The following is a 20,334-nucleotide window of genomic DNA, read 5'->3' on the forward strand; positions in this document are numbered from 1 at the left end:
CAATGAGAAACATGCTGAGACAGCTGCAAATTTCTGCTAGTGACATATTAGCCAAAGGCATGGAAAGAGATACCATAGCAACAAAGAGGCTGTCACAAGTGCAATCACTCCTTTCCATGCCTAATATTTTGCTATGGTCTGTACACTTACGTGTATTGTAATTGCATGCTTTTTATGAACCACAAAGTATAGTTAGTCACTATTTGTGAGTTATTCCTGTAGATCTTCACCCAAACTTAAGGTAGAAGGTGAGGTATAGACTTATAGATTGAGACTGAAGTAAGGCAGGGGGACATAGCAGTTTTAAAGCAAGGTAGTCTCTAAATTTATTAATACAGTTCCTTAAACACATTAGAAGAAACACTTCCCGTAATTATTTACTACAGACACATTATTGATTTATCTTGTAAGTACTTCAGGTTTCACAGTGGTCAAAGCAAAAGGCAAAGTGTTCCATGTGATGGAGGTTAACAGTAGTTTTACACTGAAATAAATGTCACACAAGAAATGCACTGCCTTATTAGAACAGACTGACCACAATTACCATACATCCAGCCTATCGGAAACATCCTAAAATACCCTATACACAATGCTTATAATTTCTGATTTTTTTAGTTACTTCATCACCAGTGCTGTTTTTGAAAAGCTTGGAGGAAGAAGAATAACGATAAAAGGGAAGAAGCTACCACAATAGCAATATTTCTATTCAACTTTGACAGAAGAAAACAGTAATACTTTTTTTTTTTTCTTTTTTTTTTTCTGCTGCCTCTTAAAGACACAATGCATCTTTTGCTGATAGGGAGGCGCAAAGATCAACAACAGGTGCATTACTAACATAGATATCAAGCTCAGTTTCAAGAAAAAATAATGTCCTTTCCTTCTTGAATCCCAGGACATATTTTCTCTCTATATTATTGTGTTGTCTTATTCATGTGTTGGTTATGACAGCACTGGTAATAGTTGAGTCACCATTAATGCTGCCTTCTGATACTGGGAATCTCAGGAATCTGTCTCAGGCCTTCAGCCCTCCTCCTTTAGCCCACTACAAAGCATTACTACGTAAAGGTATCTGAAGGAAGCTCTTTCATTCTTTGTTCTGAAACAGTTATGAACAACATATTTTATAAATTGAAACAAAAACACAATTACTGCCTCTCCTATCAGCAACTGTAATCAGTTTAGAAACATTCCAGCATCTGCAAGTGAGAAAGAGTAAAAATGTAAGCTGAATTTATAGGTAACAGGAGAACTGCAGAGTAGTGGAATTCACATGCTGAACACCATTTGGCTTCACACACAGCCAGTTGGTATGTTTGGATAGTATACTTTCTCCTTTTCCAAGAACGTTATTCAATTTTTAGTTTGCTTTAAATTCTGGACGCCATAATGCAAAATTAGATTAAATGGAATATTACAAATATCTGACTTCAGGCTCTCTCCAATATTGTTTGGAATGTAGATAAACACTCTCAGTATGGATTTCTCTACATCCTGGCAATATTTCTATTCTTCTCTCACTAGTCATCTATCTCTGGTATTGATTTGGAAAGCAGATTTGGATTTGGAATGCAGATAAATGGATTCAATATGGATTTATTTTTGGCCTTGTAATATTTCTCTTTTATTTCTCTCTGTCCCTGGAATATTTATTTTATTTTATTTTATTTTATTTTATTTTATTTTATTTTATTTTATTTTACTTTATTTTACTTTATTTTACTTTATTTTACTTTATTTTATTTTTTACAGCACTCTATTTCTAATATTGGTTTGTCATATAGTAATATATTAGCTATTGATTTCTTTCTGTTCTGGACTATATTTTTTCCCCTCACATTAAAAATAATACCTAGTTTTCTGAGTGACAATTGCAGTTTCTTCTGCTTCTCAAAAAAAGTGTGAGTATCCAGCTATTCCAGAAGTTACATGTACATTTCCAAAAGATGGCCTTATACAACCTGTGTGAAAATACTGTTAGTATTTGTTAATAGGAAAACACTACTTTGTTCACTTTCACCTTCTAGACATTTTCAGAAGTTAATTATTAACACCTGCAATGAAATACACCTGATCATTTTGGTTCATTTATACTCTTATTGTTACACCAACTAGACTGTCCCAAAAGGATAGGCACTGGTTACCAATTTCTGCTGAATAACAGATACTGGTGATGTTGCTCACCAGAGTATGATTCACTTTTTTAGCATATCACTGTATATCTTCAGAGCATGAAGAGTTCTGAAGCTTCTTTTACATTATATTGCATTTGATAGTGGTCAAAGCCCAAAAATTCCCAAACAGACAGAGAATTAAGGAAGTTTTTGATCAGCTTCCTACTGAAGACTACATCAGTGAAAGTGTCCTAGACAGCATCTTTCTTTTCAAAGAAAAGCATCTAAATTTTAGACCCTAGGCTAATCATCATAGCTTTCCTTCAGAGTTATAGGGAGACATAAGCATATCCAAATTCATCTGACTTATCATAGAACAAAACAAATTGACCTCTGGAAGCAGACAGTTCTCTCCAATACTAGTAAGAAAGCCTACAATTTAAGCTAGACAGTCCTATCCTAAGCAAAGCCAGGTGAATTCCACTTTGAGTAATTTAACCAGAACTTAGCATTAAATTATTCCCCTTATTCCCCTTGCAGTTCTAACAAATCAAGTTAAAAGTTTAAGGACAAGGTAGTACTTCATATGCAAAACATTAATACACATTTCTCTACATTTTTGTAGAATACCAGCCCACCTTCTCTGAAACAGAATCTCAGACTGTCCCTGAATTGAAGTCCAGGGACATTTCCCGACTCCCAGGTGTGAATGGGGGAGAATTTTCCCACTTCCTCAGTCAAAGCTCCTGGATTTGAATGTAAGATTTATGGTGCACCATTTCACATTTTCCTGCATCCCAGTTTCTGCAGAAAAGACACCTGGATTTACAGGCTGTCCAGAAGCTATGACCAATCTACTCCTAAGGTGGATGACTGGAGAACCAGGACCCCAGGAAGCATTGAAGCTTGCACGTTCACACAAGGCACGTATAGCTTCTGCTCTTATCTGAGGTAAGCCTGCATTATAAAGATAGTGAACAACACTATCTTTATTTTTTATATCTTTATATCTTTTTATATCGTTACTTTTATTCTTAAAAATAAAAGTAAAGCCTGGCGTTTGGATTTCCCTTTAAAAAGTCCCTACGAGAGGCCTCAGATGTGGAAGAGGTACGCCATGTACTGGAGAGAAATAAGAAATAGGATTTTTTCTCTTCAGACGTTATGTGAATGCTTTCCAGTCTTTGTAAAGGGCTCCTTTGTTTAATAAAAGTTCATATTTCCTTTCTGGTTTTTTTTTTTTTTCTTTTTTTTGTAAAATGCTCAGGAACATGCATTTTTCTATATGAAAATAGTATTATTTTTTTTTTAATAGTGTTTTGGTTAATTTGTTACTCCCTTTTATATCCTTCCCCACTTGCATGTTACCCAGGTCCAAAATTATCAATTCTAAACTAGCATAAGTTTATTTGGTATTCAGTTTGCTCACACACGCTTTCCCCACCTCATTTTCATTATTTTTCTATGGTTAAACCCGAACATCTGAATCTCCCATTAATACGTAGACAAATTAGGAAATAAAATTTAATTTTTCAATACTATATTATTTTGCATTTCTAAGGTAAATAATTGCCACATTACTTTTCTTATGTGAATTCTGAGTACCATAAAGTTCATTCTATTTCCAATTTATTATTAATATATAACCTTATTAGGTCCCCATTTCTGAACAAGATGCAAAACCTGAAGTAAACCACATTTTTAAAAATCAATTTTTTTTTCTTATCATTCATTTGGCCTTTTTGCTTAGTGACTGATAAATATCAAGAAGTTGGTGCCACCAGGCTTTAAAGCACTGTGACTAAATATGCTAACAGATGTGGACAAGATAAATACATTCTTTTCTATTACTGCTTTTATCTATAGTATAATGCTTAACTATTAACAGGTTGAGATGTGAAAATGTAGGTGCTGCTTTTGAATCCGGTGTCCTGTAGCTGAGAAGGTAATACTTCATCAGTTAATTGGGTTACCTTTTCTGCACACGAAGGAGGCAAACTTACATAAACATTTGGAGGTGAATATAGACCTACTTAGACATTTCAGGAAGGCTTTCACAAGGCTCCTCTGGAGTACACTTAACTCACCCAGGCTGTTCAGTTCCCTTTGTTTCTTTATGCTTTTACATTATACATGATAATCACATATGGGTTATTTCATTTGACAATCAGAAGGTTATTATTCATGACTTCTTAATACTGACTCCCTGTACAGTTCTTTTACATTTTTCTCAAAAAAAAAGAGGTTTTGAAACCACCAAGCACTTTAGAATTTTTCCTTTTATTTATAGACTTGGGAGAGCAGAAAGAGGAGCTACAAAAATAATTGTAGTCACTACGTATTAGGGAAAAGTACTTGCTTTTGAAAGCAAGCTTAACACAATCATTGGCATTCCTAATAGCAATGTATATTTTCCTGGGCATCAGAATGGCATGTCTTAAAATCTCACTCTCCTGAGATTTTTTAACCAGAAAGATAGAAACCTTCATTCCCCTACTACCTGGTGTCAATGACTGAGACCAACTCTCAGCCAGAAATATTAATTCAAACTTGGAATGTCTGAAAACAGTACTGCAACAGCACAGGAAATGAAGCGAGAAGGAAGAAACGCATAGTATCTGGACAAACTAGAAGGTAAAATGAATGGTGGGGAATTTAAGGGGATTTGTATTTTCCTTTTGCTGTTGATAGTTTGGCAAGCAGGTTATGGTGGCCATTGTATTGAATCAGTGTCCCAGATGGCCTTTTTTTTTCATAGCATCTCTTCTGAAAAGCCTTAAAATGAGTCCTAAGGATTGCCACCAACCATCAAGGGCAAGAAGAGACTAACTCCTGCAAAGAGCCAAACCTACAAGTCTGTAGCAGAGGCATTAGCCCTTGAGGACAAGAGTCATGTTTCTTTGTATTCCTAAGCGTGGAACTTCATAGCCTTGACCAATACAAAAAAATAAATAAATAAATAAATAATAATAACAATAATCTTTTGACAAAATGGGAGGAAGAGAGAAAGAAATATCCTCAGAGAGATTCTTATTGATGTCTCCCCTTTTTGTGACTTTTTTTTTTCCTACAGGAGGGTAATCCAGACCCACACTTTTATTTACTGCTTGTTAAAGAGTCATATTAAATATGAAGTGTAATGTATTCTTTAACACTAATAGTGCCATATATAATGTAGTAGCAACTGCAACAAATTTCAAAACACACACACATGCATGCCACACAGACACACACTTCTTTTCCTATTTCTATTGTTATTATTGATGGTTATGAAGTTTTTTCAGCTGTATTACATGCACACATCTTACGTGCATAAATTCGGGTTTGTGTTGGCATGTACAAGGTTATGTGTGGGCAGAATTCAAGCAAGGTTAGCTTCAGAAGAAATACGTTTGAAAGAGGATACAGGAGTGCAATTGTATATCAAATATCTAGGAAGCATCCTTCCTTTGAAGAATGTCAAAATGACAAAAGTCTTATGCATACAGAAACTGAGACATGCAGATCTCTCTGATGAACAAAAGGAATATAATTCAGCCAGTACACACTACATCACTACAACTGAGGTGTACCAGAAATTTAGTGCCCACATAAGGCACATATCATTCAAATGACATAGACACTCAGGCACATCTACATAAAGAATACGCCACACTAGCAAGTTATAGCCTGACTCTACAAACAATTACTAAATACCTATAAGCAAAACAATCATCCAGTGCAGGTGGAGGAGTGGACGGGTGAATGTGTTTATGCTTACACACATGCATGCGTATCTTCAGAGCACATCTTTAATGTTTTATGTGGATGGAGAACTACTGACCATGTAGAGATACAATTCTGGAGTTTTAGGAAGTTTGAGTGCTTACTGCTTATTTGAAGAATCTGTTAATCTTGTGTTTCTATTAGGTACTAAAAAGCTTAGGTGACAGCAGGTTTACTTTGTTTTATGACTTTGTATTTGATGAATGTTATTCTTCTGTTAATCTAATTTTGAACCAATGAAACAAAAAATGTCAAATGGAGAAAAAAATTTTACTGAAATTCTGACAAAATTCTGTAGTAAATCAGTCATTCCAGACAGAAAGAACCAGCTCGTATTATATTACACATCTAATGCTTACCATACTCAGCCGTTTCAACGTTGAAACATGGCAATTCCATGTTACTGATAAAATGTTCTTTTGCTATCCTGTAAATAAACAGCTTAGCAGGGTCTATAGATTTTGTGCAACCGGTTTCAGAGAGAAATAGATATCAGATTATAATGCATGTGATCTTTACCAGAAGGTGAAAAAGAGCTCAACTCCACTGCTCACCTGAGAAGGTCTGGCATACTGCTTACCATGATCAAGCAATTGCAAAGTATGCTGAGACAAGTGTGCAGGACCAGGAAGTCCAATCCCAGTAAGCTTCTTGTCACACTTTTCTATTCTTCTCAACTGCTGTCTTCCATGTGAACCCAATTTCCTGTGCACTTTTTTTTTTTTTTTTTTTTTTTTACCTGTTGGTAGCATGTAAATTTGGTATCATACCTACCCTAGTTGTTTTCACTTTATTCCCAGAGGAACAGCTCCATCCCTTACGATCTGGAAGAACCTTACATTCCTCCCCTTCAAGACATGGTTGCATGTGGCACCACCATTTCTGCTCCACTATTGAAGCTACAACAGAAGAAAATAACCATATCTGCATGTTCTCAGAATGGACATATTAATATGTCATTATATTGCAACATTTCTTTTGTTTTCCAGGAAAATGTTGGAAATATATTAAGTGACAGCTATTCTGCAATTTGCAGCCAGCTCAGAATCTCCATAAGAAATGAAGCCGCAATTTGCACAAGGTTCAAAGTTGATTTCTGTAGTGTGGTGGTGTTTTTTGCTGTTGTTGTTTTCTAATTTACTGCAGTTCAGAAAGTAATTTCAGAGAATTCCTTTCCAACTCTCATTTTTTCTTGCTCAGACAGATTTCAAAGTTTTAAGCCAGCTCTCTTCTTCTTTTGAGTTAGTATATTTTGCCTGATCTACACTATAGTCTAGCACAGGCTGATTAAATTTATTCCCCAAAGATGACATATTTACTGCTTCTCTGACAGCCAACAACATATCAACAGTAAAGAGATCATGTAAAGGGTGAATCCATCCTGCTCCTCTTTCAGAGAAATAGATGTGGAAAATGAGCTGGTATTTTCCCAATTAAAACATAAAATACAATGCCAGATTTGTTAAGTAAAACATTAATACTGTACTCTGAACAGAAATATATATATATATATTCACCTACAAAGATTAAAAAAAAAAAAAACACTCTGTTCTGTTTGTTTGTTTGTATACTGCTTTATGATAAAGATAGATATATAAATAAAATGTAAGACTGCAGCATATGAAAATGATATGCTCATGTAGATTTTGTGTAAACACTTTTAATTAAGTAAATTTCATACAACTCTGAGGGCATTCTGTTAGTTAGATCAAATTTAGCCTCTCAAGAGGTCTCTTTCATTGGCATCTAATAATTTCACTTAGCATTTCCACAGAGTAATAGCAAATAATTCATTTTTCCCATCTTCCTCTCGTTTACCTTGGGCATGCCCTTCAAAATGCAGAAGCCTTCTTCCTCTTATTTTAAATAGCTAACTATAATAAACTTTTTTTTATTGATGTCTCTAAGCTAACAAAACCCCCTAGGAACATGCAACCAAAGGAAGCAATAAAAATAGTCGCACCATCAACACAAGAAGGAGCTGCCCGGGTGGTACCTGCTACCTGCCCAGGGAAGCAGGAGCACTTCACTGTCTGTGATCTTTCTTCTATCTTGTTCTTATTGCAACATCTATGGAGTGCCACCACTTCACAGGTCCCGGTTTTAACATGGTGAGCTGTGAAAATAAGATGAGCAATTTGATAACATTGCAAGGTAGGCTCATACTGTTTGTTTTTCTGTTTTGTTGTTGTTTGTTTGTTTGTTTGTTTTTAATCAGAAATGCATTAAACTAGGCTCTGTAAGGCCAAGCATGAAAATAGAATTACAATGATACTAACAGTAGAATGTGAAGATGATTTCTTTTCCAAATGTAGTATGACTATCTCAGGCAGAAAATGTTGGCTAAAGAAAAATTGGAGAATGTTGCATACAGGACTGTTCCAGTGAAGTGGGGAGACATTATAAAACTAACCTAGACACTATATTAATTTCTGGACTCCCATAAACACTTGTGTATTTTCTATAGCCACATCCCAATAAATAAAATTAAAATAAAATAAAATAAAATAAAATAAAATAAAATAAAATAAAATAAAATAAAATAAAATAAAATAAAATAAAATAAAATAAAATAAAATAAAATAAATAAACAAACAAACTAGGGAATCACATTTTAAGTCTCTCTGCCTGGCACTGCAAAGGTAATCTGGAAACATGAGGAATCAAAGCTTTTCAAAGCCCTGCAACAGGACAATCTTCATTATCCAGTATCCACTTGGTGATCTAACCAATTACTAGAGTCATATTACTGGAGTCCTATAAGAGGACCAGTTTGGTAAGACTGGTAAGAAAACTACCTTTCTGGTTCAGCAGTCAGTTATGAGAGGATCCAGAAATCAGAAAAATAATTTTAACAGAACTTGCAGTGGTCACTGGTAAAGAAAATAAGAAACAGACAAGGTATTTCTGGGGATAGTTCATTTCCATCAGAAGGAATAGAGAAAGAATCTGAAATTTTAACTGGTATTGACCTACTACTTTGTACAGCAAGGACTACGAATTATGCAAAACAATATGTATTTTGGCAGCCCCTCTATTTCATCTGCTGGTTAACTTTTTGTATGCTTTATGCAAAGCCTGTGTACTGAGCAGTACATCTACCTTTCACACCCTAATGGCAAAATTGAGAGTTTTTACAAGGTAAAGGCCCTACCAATCAGCTTTCAGGAACCCAACATCTATGACTGGATCTGCTCAGCTGTTATTGCACAGTATCAGCTCTCAAAAGGGCTGAGGAAAGAGAGTATACTTGATGTAAGATATGGCCCCCAAGAATGTGCCTAGAGACAAAAGCCACAGGCAGCAATTAGACTCTGGGTCTTCATTAACAAAACATAAACTACTAAACATTTCATTCAGGCAATTATGCATTTTTCAGTAGAACAAAGTCCGTGGAACATCCTGTGATCTTTGTAGTCACTCACTACATCGTGCTACATCAGGTTAGATTATACTCTCTCATATCATGCTGTACTACAGATGAAACTATGTAACACAGTGAAACACAATTAACCCATGATCCGTCATATTGTGAGATATTGAAACATAACACATAAATCAGAAATCTAGGGAAAAAAAATATCATTTTTAATTCAATTGCAAGGAAAGCACTTTGCATATTTTTATATGATGATATGAACTCTGATATTTTGATTCTTTTGATGCTGAGTGAATATTTTTATATTTTAAGTACTTTAATTATTTTCCAAACCATTTCACAGGTTGCTCTGCCAATAAGAAAATCCAAATAAATTCATTTTTCTTAATACAATTACTATAAGGGTTGGTTTTTGTTTTTGTTTTTGTGAATATAATAAAAAATAATCTAGGATATCTTTCATATGCATAATATATAAGAGAGCAAGCACATACTGCTTCTGTAAATTCACATTCATCTTTATTTTGATAGGCAATTGCATATTTTCTACACACACATGCTAACAAAAATTCAATGATTTTTGTGTTATGAAAGGTACATTAAAAAAAAAAAAAAAAAAAAGACACTGAGTCTAAAAAGAAAACGTAGTGAATTTCTTCCCACGTAATTTTTCACTATATTAAATTTCAGTTCTTTTCTGTGTTCTGATGTGTCTCAGTGATCTTGAAATTTTGTCCTTTCAGTGTCTCATTTCATAGTTTTACACAGCTCTACCATGTCTCTAGAAATGAATGGTAGCATATTAGGGAGAATAGTGATACGATAAGGAATATCTTTAAAATAAAAGAGGGTAAATTTAAATAAGATATTAGGAAAAAATTTTTACTCTGAGGGTGGTGAGGCACTGGAACAGGTTGCCCAGAGAAATTGTGGATGCCCCATCCCTGGAGGTGTTCAAGGCCAGGCTGGGTGGGGCTTTGGGCAACCTGGTCTGGTGGGAGGTGTCCCTGCCTGTAGCAGGTGGGGTGAAACTGGGTGGTTTTTAAGGTTGATTCCAACTTAAATCTTTCCATGATACTGTGAAATGTCATAATATACCTGCTAAGCATATTGGTATTATGTACACCAATAGCCATCTGGAATGGAAGCCAGTTAAAAGAGTTGTTTTTAAAAGCTTTGAGAGAAATGTTCATTCTAAAACAAAACTTTTGAAAGAAACTCACTTTGTCCTAAACAGGAAATAAGGCATTTAAAGGCTCTTATCTGAAAAAAGACTATAATTAGAAGAAATGGTCACTTATATCCATGTACATTACAGAAAAGCACTTCAAGGGATGAAAAGATATGTGAAAATGGGATAGAATAAAAGATAACCATATACTACTGATAGTGTCTTGTCATTAATAAAACTGCTTTGAAATTTTCTAGATATAAAAACAAAACAACCTACTAAAGCATATATATATTTCAATCACTGAATATCTAGGCTAGCCATCCACTAGTTTCTGTTTACCATCTAGAGTATGCTATGAATATTCCTTGAAAGGAAATGCAGGGATTTCAGGTCTTTATGCTATCAAATAATTAAGTTCCTGTGCAGTAAGTACAGTATCTGTCACATTCATGCAAAATGAAAGCCTCTATGCTGCAGATAAAGGATTTCCCCACAACCTAATACAAATTAACCTCATTAAGGCACTGAACCATTCCACAAAAAGGAGATAGAACTTTTGAAGATTCGCAGTTTGGTTTTGTTTCTTCTTCTCCAAGCACAGACTTCAAAGTGTGCTGTTTGCTTTGCAGAAAATGTTTACAGAACTGTCATTTCTGGAATCCTTCGGAAATTCATTATTCAGAACCACTGCAAACCCTCAGTCCTGCATCCTCAGTCCTGCTAATGCAAGTAATCCTGCCTGAAATCAATGTGAAGAAGGACTGAAGAAAGAGACTGAGATATATCTATGTGTACAGACTGTGAAGTTTTCCCAATTATTATGTATAACGTAATATATGTATACATTACGTTACAGAAGATGAAACACTGTAATATGAGCATGTAACTTGGAAAACAGATATAATCATATCTTACTCATTAACAGTATATCCTGTAATTAGCCTGCCACTTTTACAGCATTTTCTCATGTAGTGAAATTGTGAATAGCTATCTCATTAATCAGTGTGTTATTGCTACAAAAACTTGAGTGCTCACAATTATGATCCTAGGAAATATAAAGCTGAGTAATTATTATTCCTCATTGTATGCAACAGCACAAAACATTGAATGTGCTTAAAGAGTATGTTTAAACAAACACAGTAAATAACTTTAAATATATATAATTTCTACCTATTCTTGTTCTTTCACATTTCTTTACATTTCTTTTGTTTAGATGAGTGAATTTTTTAGTCATATTTGCACAGCACATATGACACTAAATTGTAGCTCTGACTCCTTTACTTCTGAGAAATTTGTTCCAGACCAGAAGACAAGATATTGTTCCAGATTATTATTTTGTAACTCACAAATATATATATATATATTTATATAAATATAAATTATATATATTATAAATATATATATTATATATTATATATATATATATTATATATATATTATTATATATTAATATTATATATAATTATATATTAATATTATATATAATATATATATATTATATATATATTATAAATATATATATATTTATCATAAATGTAGCATCATAGATAAATCTAGCATTAAATCAAGTAAAGGTTTCTGAATTCCACTCTTCATTATGATCACTATTTCTCAGCCTTGTCACCTGATCATTCATGACCAAATCTGACAACTCTCTGCTAGGCGGTTTGAATCTTTTCTTTGCTGAAAGTTGCATAGGTAATGCATATACATATACATGGACCGTTAAAAAAAAAAAAAAAACGAACATGTTGCCATGGCCTAGATAAAATAAAACCGCAGACCATATCTATATTCAGGTTCTCCATCATTGTAGTAGCCACTGTACAAATAAATTAGTGATGATAATAATAATAATAATAATAATAATAATAATAGTCTCATTTATATGTTCTCTGCAAAGACAGGTATAATTGGGTAATACAGCAAAGCCAACATAATGACTAACAGTACTAAAAAATAAAATACATTGCCTCTTTTCCTACACTGATCCTTTGCTTGCCTGAACAGTGCCATTTAACAATGATAATAGTAAGCCAAGTATTTAGATGAACAGAAAAATAACCTCTCTTCTGTAGGGTTAGTTCTCTACCACTTTAGCTCTTACTCCTGAGTGCAGAGACCAGTGAGAAGCAGTTTCAGCCAAAGAGAAACAGCAGGAGCAAGCAACCACTGACGCGTGATCACCTCCTCCTGTAGAAACCTGTTCTGTATCGGCTTACAAGCTCTGTACCCTTATATGAGATAAGTGCATCTTCTTTTATTACATTCCAGGTAATTCCTGTGAGATCAGTGAGCCTATGTAAAATGTACAAAGCTTTATTTACATGCATCTGTGCGTTTTCTAAAGCTCTTCACAAAAACAAATCTTTAGTTTAAACAAGAAGCAACGGATCACCAATGAGGAGAGAAACAGGATTGACTTTTAGCCATGAGTTTCAGTCCAAATTACATCTAATGTTAATCAGACTTTGGCCAATTTGAGGATTTTTTGCCTATCTTGAGGATAATCAGGAATATATCCCATATGAAATACTATAGGGAGCCAGTCTTTCAAACTATGCACATAAGTAGTCTTTATTTACGTGAACCATATTCAAATTTGTACTCACATTAAGGACTATAATACAACTACTATTTTTTTTTGTTGTTGATGATGTTTTTTTTTGTTTTTAATAACCATCTACAAGGGAAAACAAACAATATTTCAGCAGATTACCAATGTGTCCTTTCCTACTAAGTCATCTGTCATCATTTTCTGGAGAGCGTGGAAGATAGCTTCCTGACGCAGCTGGTTAGTGAGCCTACCAGGGGTGGTGCCCCGCTAGACCTTCTCTTCACAAACAGAGAAGGACTGGTGGAGGACGTGATCGTCGGGAGCTGTCTCGGGCAGAGTGACCACGCAATGGTGGAGTTCACTATTCTTGGCGAGGCCAGGAAGGGGACCAGTAAAACCGCTGTATTGGACTTTCGGAGGGCTGACTTTGAACTGCTCAGGACACTGGTTGGTGGAGTCCCTTGGGAGGCGGTTCTGAAGGGCAGAGGGGTCCAGGAAGGCTGGGCGCTCTTCAAGAGGGAAGTCTTCATGGCGCAGGAACGGTCTGTACCCACGTGCCCAAAGACGAGCTGGCGGGGAAGAAGACCGGCCTGGCTCAACAGAGAATTGTGGCTTGATCTTAGGAGGAAAAAGAGGGTTTATAAGCTTTGGAAAAGTGGGCAGGCCACTAAGGAGGACTTTAAAGAAGTAGCGAGGCTGTGCAGGGACAAAATTAGGAAGGCCAAAGCTCATCTGGAGCTCAATCTGGCTACTGCCGTTAAAGATAACAAAAAATGTTTCTATAAACACATCAACACAAAAAGGAGGACTAAGGAGAATCTCCATCCTTTACTGGATGCGGGGGGAAACTTAGTTACAAGAGATGAGGAAAAGGCGGAGGTGCTCAATGCCTTCTTTGCCTCAGTCTTTAGCGGCAATACCGGATGTTCTCTGGATACCCAGTACCCTGAGCTGGTGGAAGGGGATGGGGAACAGGATGTGGCCCTCATTATCCATGAAGAACTGGTTGGTGACCTGCTACGGCACTTAGATGTGCACAAGTCGATGGGGCCAGATGGGATCCACCCAAGGGTACTGAGGGAACTCGCAGAGGAGCTGGCCAAGCCACTGTCCATCATTTATCAACAGTCCTGGCTATCGGGGGAGGTCCCAATCGACTGGCGGCTAGCAAACGTGACGCCCATCTACAAGAAGGGCCGGAGGGCAGACCCGGGAAACTACAGGCCTGTCAGTTTGACCTCAGTGCCAGGAAAGCTCATGGAGCAGATCCTCCTGAGAGTCATCATGCAGCACTTGAAGGGGAAGCAGGCGATCAGGCCCAGTCAGCATGGCTTTATGAAAGGCAGGTCATGCCTGACGAACCTGATCTCCTTCTATGACAGAGTGACGCGCTGGGTGGATGAGGGAAAGGCTGTGGATGTGGTCTACCTTGACTTCAGCAAGGCTTTTGACACTGTTTCCCACAGCATTCTCCTCAAGAAACTGGCTGCTCTTGGCTTGGACTGGCGCACGCTTCGTTGGGTTAGAAATTGGCTGGATAGCCGGGCCCAAAGAGTCATGGTGAATGGAGCCAAGTCCAGTTGGAGGCCAGTCACTAGTGGCGTCCCCCAGGGCTCGGTGCTGGGGCCGGTCCTCTTTAATATCTTCATCGATGATCTGGACGAGGGCATCGAGTGCACCCTCAGTAAGTTCGCAGATGACACCAAGTTGGGTGCGTGTGTCGATCTGCTTGAGGGTAGGAAAGCTCTGCAGGAGGATCTGGATAGGCTGGACCGATGGGCTGAGGTCAACTGCATGAAGTTTAACAAGGCCAAGTGCCGGGTCCTGCACCTGGGGCGCAATAACCCCAAGCAGAGCTACAGGCTGGGAGAGGAATGGTTGGAAAGCTGCCAGGCAGAGAAGGACCTGGGAGTGATGGTGGATAGTCGGCTGAATATGAGCCAGCAGTGTGCTCAGGTGGCCAAGAAAGCCAACGGCATCCTGGCTTGTATCAGGAACAGCGTGACCAGCAGGGCTAGGGAGGTGATCGTCCCCCTGTACTCAGCTCTGGTGAGGCCGCACCTCGAGTACTGTGTTCAGTTTTGGGCCCCTCGCTACAAGAAGGACATCGAGGTGCTTGAGCAGGTGCAGAGAAGGGCGACGAAGCTGGTGAGGGGCCTGGAGAACAAGTCCTACGAGGAGCGGCTGAGGGAGCTGGGCTTGTTCAGCCTGGAGAAGAGGAGGCTCAGGGGTGACCTTATCGCTCTTTTTAGGTACCTCAAGGGAGGCTGTAGCGAGGTGGGGGTTGGCCTGTTCTCCCACGTGCCTGGTGACAGGACGAGGGGGAATGGGTTTAAGTTGAGCCAGGGGAGTTTTAGGTTAGATGTTAGGAAGAACTTCTTCACTGAAAGGGTTGTGAGGCACTGGAACAGGCTGCCCAGGGAAGTGGTGGAGTCACCATCCCTGGAAGTCTTCAAAAGACGTTTAGATGTAGAGCTTAGGGATATGGTTTAGTGGAGGGCTGTTAGCGTTAGGTTGGAGGTTGGACTCGATGACCTTGAGGTCTCTTCCAACCTAGAAAAATTCTGTGAGAAAAAAAATTCTGTAACCACCAAAATATTTAAACTGAGGGGTGGTGGAGTGTACCGACATAAAAAAATAAAAATAAAATTAGTGGTTATGATGTAGTATTTTCCACAATAGGCTCTAAATCACTGTCCTACTCTAGAGTAACCACAAAAAAGTAGGTTTTCTTGTTCACATAGTCTATTTGCTTTCTTTATTCTGATTGACGTAGAAAACAAATGTAGGTTATATTTCTGCTACACTTCAGCAATTTCAGTATGTCACATCAGTCTCACTGTGTCATTGTAGATAGGAAGGATTACAAATAAACTTGCAAAATCTCTCTCACACACAAGCACACAGACATGGTATTGTTGCATATTGTTGGTAGTTTTAGAAGTGTTAGTAGCTGCTACAGCTAAGCAATTAAAATACTGTGCAACAGTTAAGCCAATATTTACACTGACAGTTTTTCTATTAAAAGATAGATGGATATCTTTGAAAAGAAACAAATTGTCCAGTTCCTTCATTTCATTAATTTCATTATCCTTCTGTTATACCTAAAAGCAGGTAAAGAAGAAACTGAATTTGGTTTAATCATACTCTGTTGGTACTAGGGGTGATATTGTTGCAGTTGTGGTGATCTAAGAACATAAGCAACACAAAGCTCTTTGTCAGAGGTAAGATCTTTTCCTTGATTAGCCATCAGTACATTTGGGGAAAAAAAAAAAAAAAAAAAAAAAAAAAAAACAGACAAACTTTCAGGGACACAAGCTTCAGTTTCATTATGTGAACATAAAACATTTGCTCCATAGGCCAGATGGAGAGCGGGCAGCACAGAAGGCAAAAAAGCAGAGGTTTCTCCTATACCAGTCATCATCTCATTACCTCTGGCATGCAGCAAGCCACCGATTCCCAAAGAAGCACTTGAAGAGCATTGACAGGAACTTCACTAAGGATGACCTTTGGAGATGAGATTCAAAGCCCTTTGAACTCAATGATTCCGGCTTGATCGGTGGTTTTGAGTAAGAATTTCAGAGATAGAATTAAAAATGTGTATTGTCAATGAAAGTGGCATTTAGATTTGCAACTTAAGATACTTATTCTGTTGATTGCTTATTTAGCATCTATTATAGTGATTGAACACATGATGATATATATTATATATATATGATATATATATATGTGACTGAAAAATATGATAAATAATAATTATTAAATCTTGTTTTAAACCATCACTAAAGGTGTCATGTTTTTCATTGAAGAGTTCATTTGCTAAAACTACAGTATCCAACCAATATAACTATTTCTGAAATCTAGTTAAATTTGGGTACACATTGAATCTAAAAGTAAATACCCTCAGAAAGGGTAAAAAAAAAAAATTGTTTCCACATGACTTTTTACAATTTGTAACTTTATTTTTTAAAATGCTAATGCAAACTTAAGGTATTTTTACAGCTGTATTTTTTTTTTCAAAGCAAAGCAAAATATTTAATTTTACCTGGAAAAAAAAAAAAAAAAAAAAGCACTTTTTCTTTTTTTTTTTTTCCCCAATGTTTGGCCAGTGAACTAAAAAATCAATTACAGACACAGCAGTAATTCCTGTGTCCTCAGTGTTGACAATGAGGCATGAGGCATGCTACGGTTGTAGTGCATCTCAGGAAAGGCATTCATGCTGCTTTATTTTCCAGATGACACATGGGGTAGCACTATAGAATCAGCAGGAAAAAATGATAATTTTATGTTATCTTATTATACTTTATCTTTACATTTCACTTGACTAATTAAAATTATTTAGTTATCTATTCCACTGATGCCATGTGCATTTGAAACATTCAGGTAATTCAAAACTACTGTAAAGCTGAAAACAAACACCAAATTTTCCTTTGAAAAGACAACATCTGGAGAGAGAAGATGCTCTTTAAGTGTCTTGATCATCCATTTTCCAAATAACTAAAACCAAAGATACTTCACTACCATGCTACAGGAGAATATATAACTGGGAAAGAGCTGTGGGCAGATCTCAAAGGAATGGATTTTGGCTGCAATAAATAATGTAACTGCCCCGTGATGAGATCAGGCTGGAGTTGAGAGGGTAGAGATAAAGGCATTCAGAAACACCAAAACTTGTTTGAAGACTGTGTTTGTGCACCAGATGGCCAATGATACCTTTAGCCAGCATGACCAAAAGCTAAACACAAGGCCCCAGGGGACCAGAGGAGCCCAACAAGCCAGTGTCTACCAACAGGGCACCTTCACTCAGTGCTCCCAGAGCCATCCATGGGGAGTGATCAGCTCCTGGGCCTGGTGGGAAAGCCACTGAGATGGGTCAACCCAATAAACTGCCTCCCCAGAAATCTTGCAGACTAAAGGGCGTTACAACCTGCAGGAGTACTGGACCTGTTATTGGATGAAGGGGGAACAGAACCTAAGGATCATAAATTTTTCCATCAGATATTTTGTGGAAACATGTGAGGCTCACTATGAGATGTTTAGCAGAAGGACCAAAAGAAGGGAAAGGGAGGGATGTCAGGGTGGACTGGAGAGGAATGAGCATGAATAAATAAAGGGGTAAGGATAAAATGGGCCAGTGAATTATAAACAGGGGCCAGTCTAGCTGAGCCCTGTGCTCAAACACTGCGAGTTCTGCTACATTCTTATTAAATCTTATTTCTGTCTTTTTGTGTGTGTGTGTGTGCGTACTCTCTTCTCTGAGTGGATATGCATTAATACTAGGGAAATTCAAGCCAGATTAGTTGGTGATAAATTAAGAGATCTGATTACAAGCAACTGGAGTGAGATCACAAACATTGTAAATCCAAGTGAAAGCAACTAGTGACATGAAGGCACCTCGGATCAGCTACCAGTCAGGCTGACTGTCTTAGACCATCTTCCGAGTGACCCATTTTACATGTGTATGTGCATATATATGCATGTACATGTAGCTCTCTCTGCCAGCAGATTTCAGTTCTGATAGATGGGGATGAGGAAAAGGATTGGCCCATCCACTGAGTGATTACTGTGTGTATGGACATGGCTGCCAGGAAAGGTGGTTTGCTATGTCTGCACCGATCTGCGCAGCTGGCTGAGTGTGTATGGCATGCATGTCTGTCTGTGTTCAACTACTTTCTAAGGAGCATAGATGTTCAGCCTCTCCATCGACAAAAACTGGGAATAGGGAGCTGCAGCAGCCTCATATCTACCCAGCTACTGGATTCATCAGCCTGTAACAGACATGAGCATTAGAAATCTTTTGGAAAGAAAAATTAAACAAGGAAGACAGAGATGGCATTTGGCAAAATAACATTTAACCTTCAACCTTTCCTTCTAAGAAATGCACACTGACTGTCAAGATAATCCTCTCGTACCTGCTAGATAAGCGGATCAATATCTGTAGAGAGGCACATGCCAAATCATTGCAGTGAGCTCAGCCAAAGAGTCACGCTGTTCGATCAGAGCAGCCCATTCCATGCCAGAGGCCATGCAACCTCTTTTATGCTTGATTTGAGTAATGCTATGATATGAATAACTCCTTCCCGTGCAAATATCTCCTAAGTCCGTACAAGCACACCTTATTGACAGTGCTTTGAGGTCTTATTTATCTGCTTGCACCTTTCCATGCCTTGCACTCCAGCTATAGCTATTAAAAGCCACTTGGTCACCTTGAGCTCTTGCAAAATCCAGAAAAACAGAATGCATGCTATGCACTACTTACATCACTGGAGAATAAGTTTAGCTTAAAAGTACGGCATTGGTTTTCATTTCTGTTTTGCTGTGATGTCTCTTGGAACTTGGCACAGGTCCTCAGGTGTATTGTTTGAAAACTGAGCTGCCTGTTTGGACAAATTATTTTTGTACTGCCACCTGTTGGCAACACATTCACAAAAGATCCTGCCCTTCCCAGATTCCTTGGATTCAATATGGTGTTTTCTCTCCTGAGAGAACCACTTTAAAATTACAAGAGCAATTCTTGATAAGTGTTTATCCTGCAAATGCTATCCCAGCTCTTCTTGCAGGTCTGCCTCTACCGCATTTAACCGACTTAGTCCGCTTGGGTGAAAATGGCTAGCAGAGTCCGTATGAAAACACTATGCTGACAGCATCTCTGGTAGCTTTTCAAAACTGAGCTAATGAATGGATTTCCACAGTCACATTGCCAAGCATACTCTGCTGCATGGTGCCAAAGAAAAGTCTCATCCATCAGCTTGTCTGCCAGCCACTGGTTATAGCCATCTGTGTGGGAAGAGTTTTTCCCTTTCGGGGGAAAAAAAAAAAAAAAGAAAAAAAAAAAAAAAACCTACAATCTAATCATTACCCCTGAGAAGAGCTCACTAATTCACTAATGACCCAGAGATCAAGCCTCAGATATCCCCATGGCACTATCTGCCATGGTCTGAAGGATTGAGTTATCCCCACTGAGAGAAAAAGACTTACTGGAATAGCACAGCAAGCTGGCACGGTCCCAGCTGGACATAAAATCTTTACAAACATAAAATCACAGATGGAGAACTTCATGTAGGATCTCTCGGACCTGAAAAGCTCACAGCCATGTGACTTTATCTTCCTGGCCTTACTCGGGCTAATTATTTAATCAGTCCTTTGGCAGGAGCGAGCCAGTGTTACTCAAATAAGCTTATCTCCACTCTCACAGTAGCCAGGGTCTTGTTATGGTAGTGGCTACAAATGAGAGCTTCAGGGCAAACTTTTCTCCAAAAACACAGGAACTTAAAACACGAGCAGTTTTCAGGTAAACTGAAGGACAACCTCCTCCTTTTCAAATGATCCCCTGTCAGCCTACAGGGTT

The 20,334-nt window shown here is 37.7% G+C and overlaps 1 protein-coding gene across 5 annotated transcripts in view; it reads right to left on the reverse strand.

Moving 5' to 3' along the window:
• The window catches only part of TAFA2 (TAFA chemokine like family member 2), a 199,712-nt gene that overhangs the window by 19,868 nt on the left and 159,510 nt on the right, over window positions 1-20,334 (reverse strand). For all 5 annotated transcript variants that reach the window (XM_032208269.1, XM_032208268.1, XM_032208267.1 and 2 more), the window contains exons 3-4: window positions 7,840-7,992; window positions 6,651-6,775 (exon numbers count right to left, since the gene is read on the reverse strand). In XM_032208269.1, the coding sequence (XP_032064160.1) occupies window positions 6,651-6,775; window positions 7,840-7,992 (278 nt within the window). The remainder of the gene's footprint in view (window positions 1-6,650; window positions 6,776-7,839; window positions 7,993-20,334) is intronic.

This window comes from Aythya fuligula, chromosome 1 (genome assembly GCF_009819795.1).
Source record: "Aythya fuligula isolate bAytFul2 chromosome 1, bAytFul2.pri, whole genome shotgun sequence".
Classification (NCBI taxonomy): Eukaryota; Metazoa; Chordata; class Aves; order Anseriformes; family Anatidae; genus Aythya; species Aythya fuligula.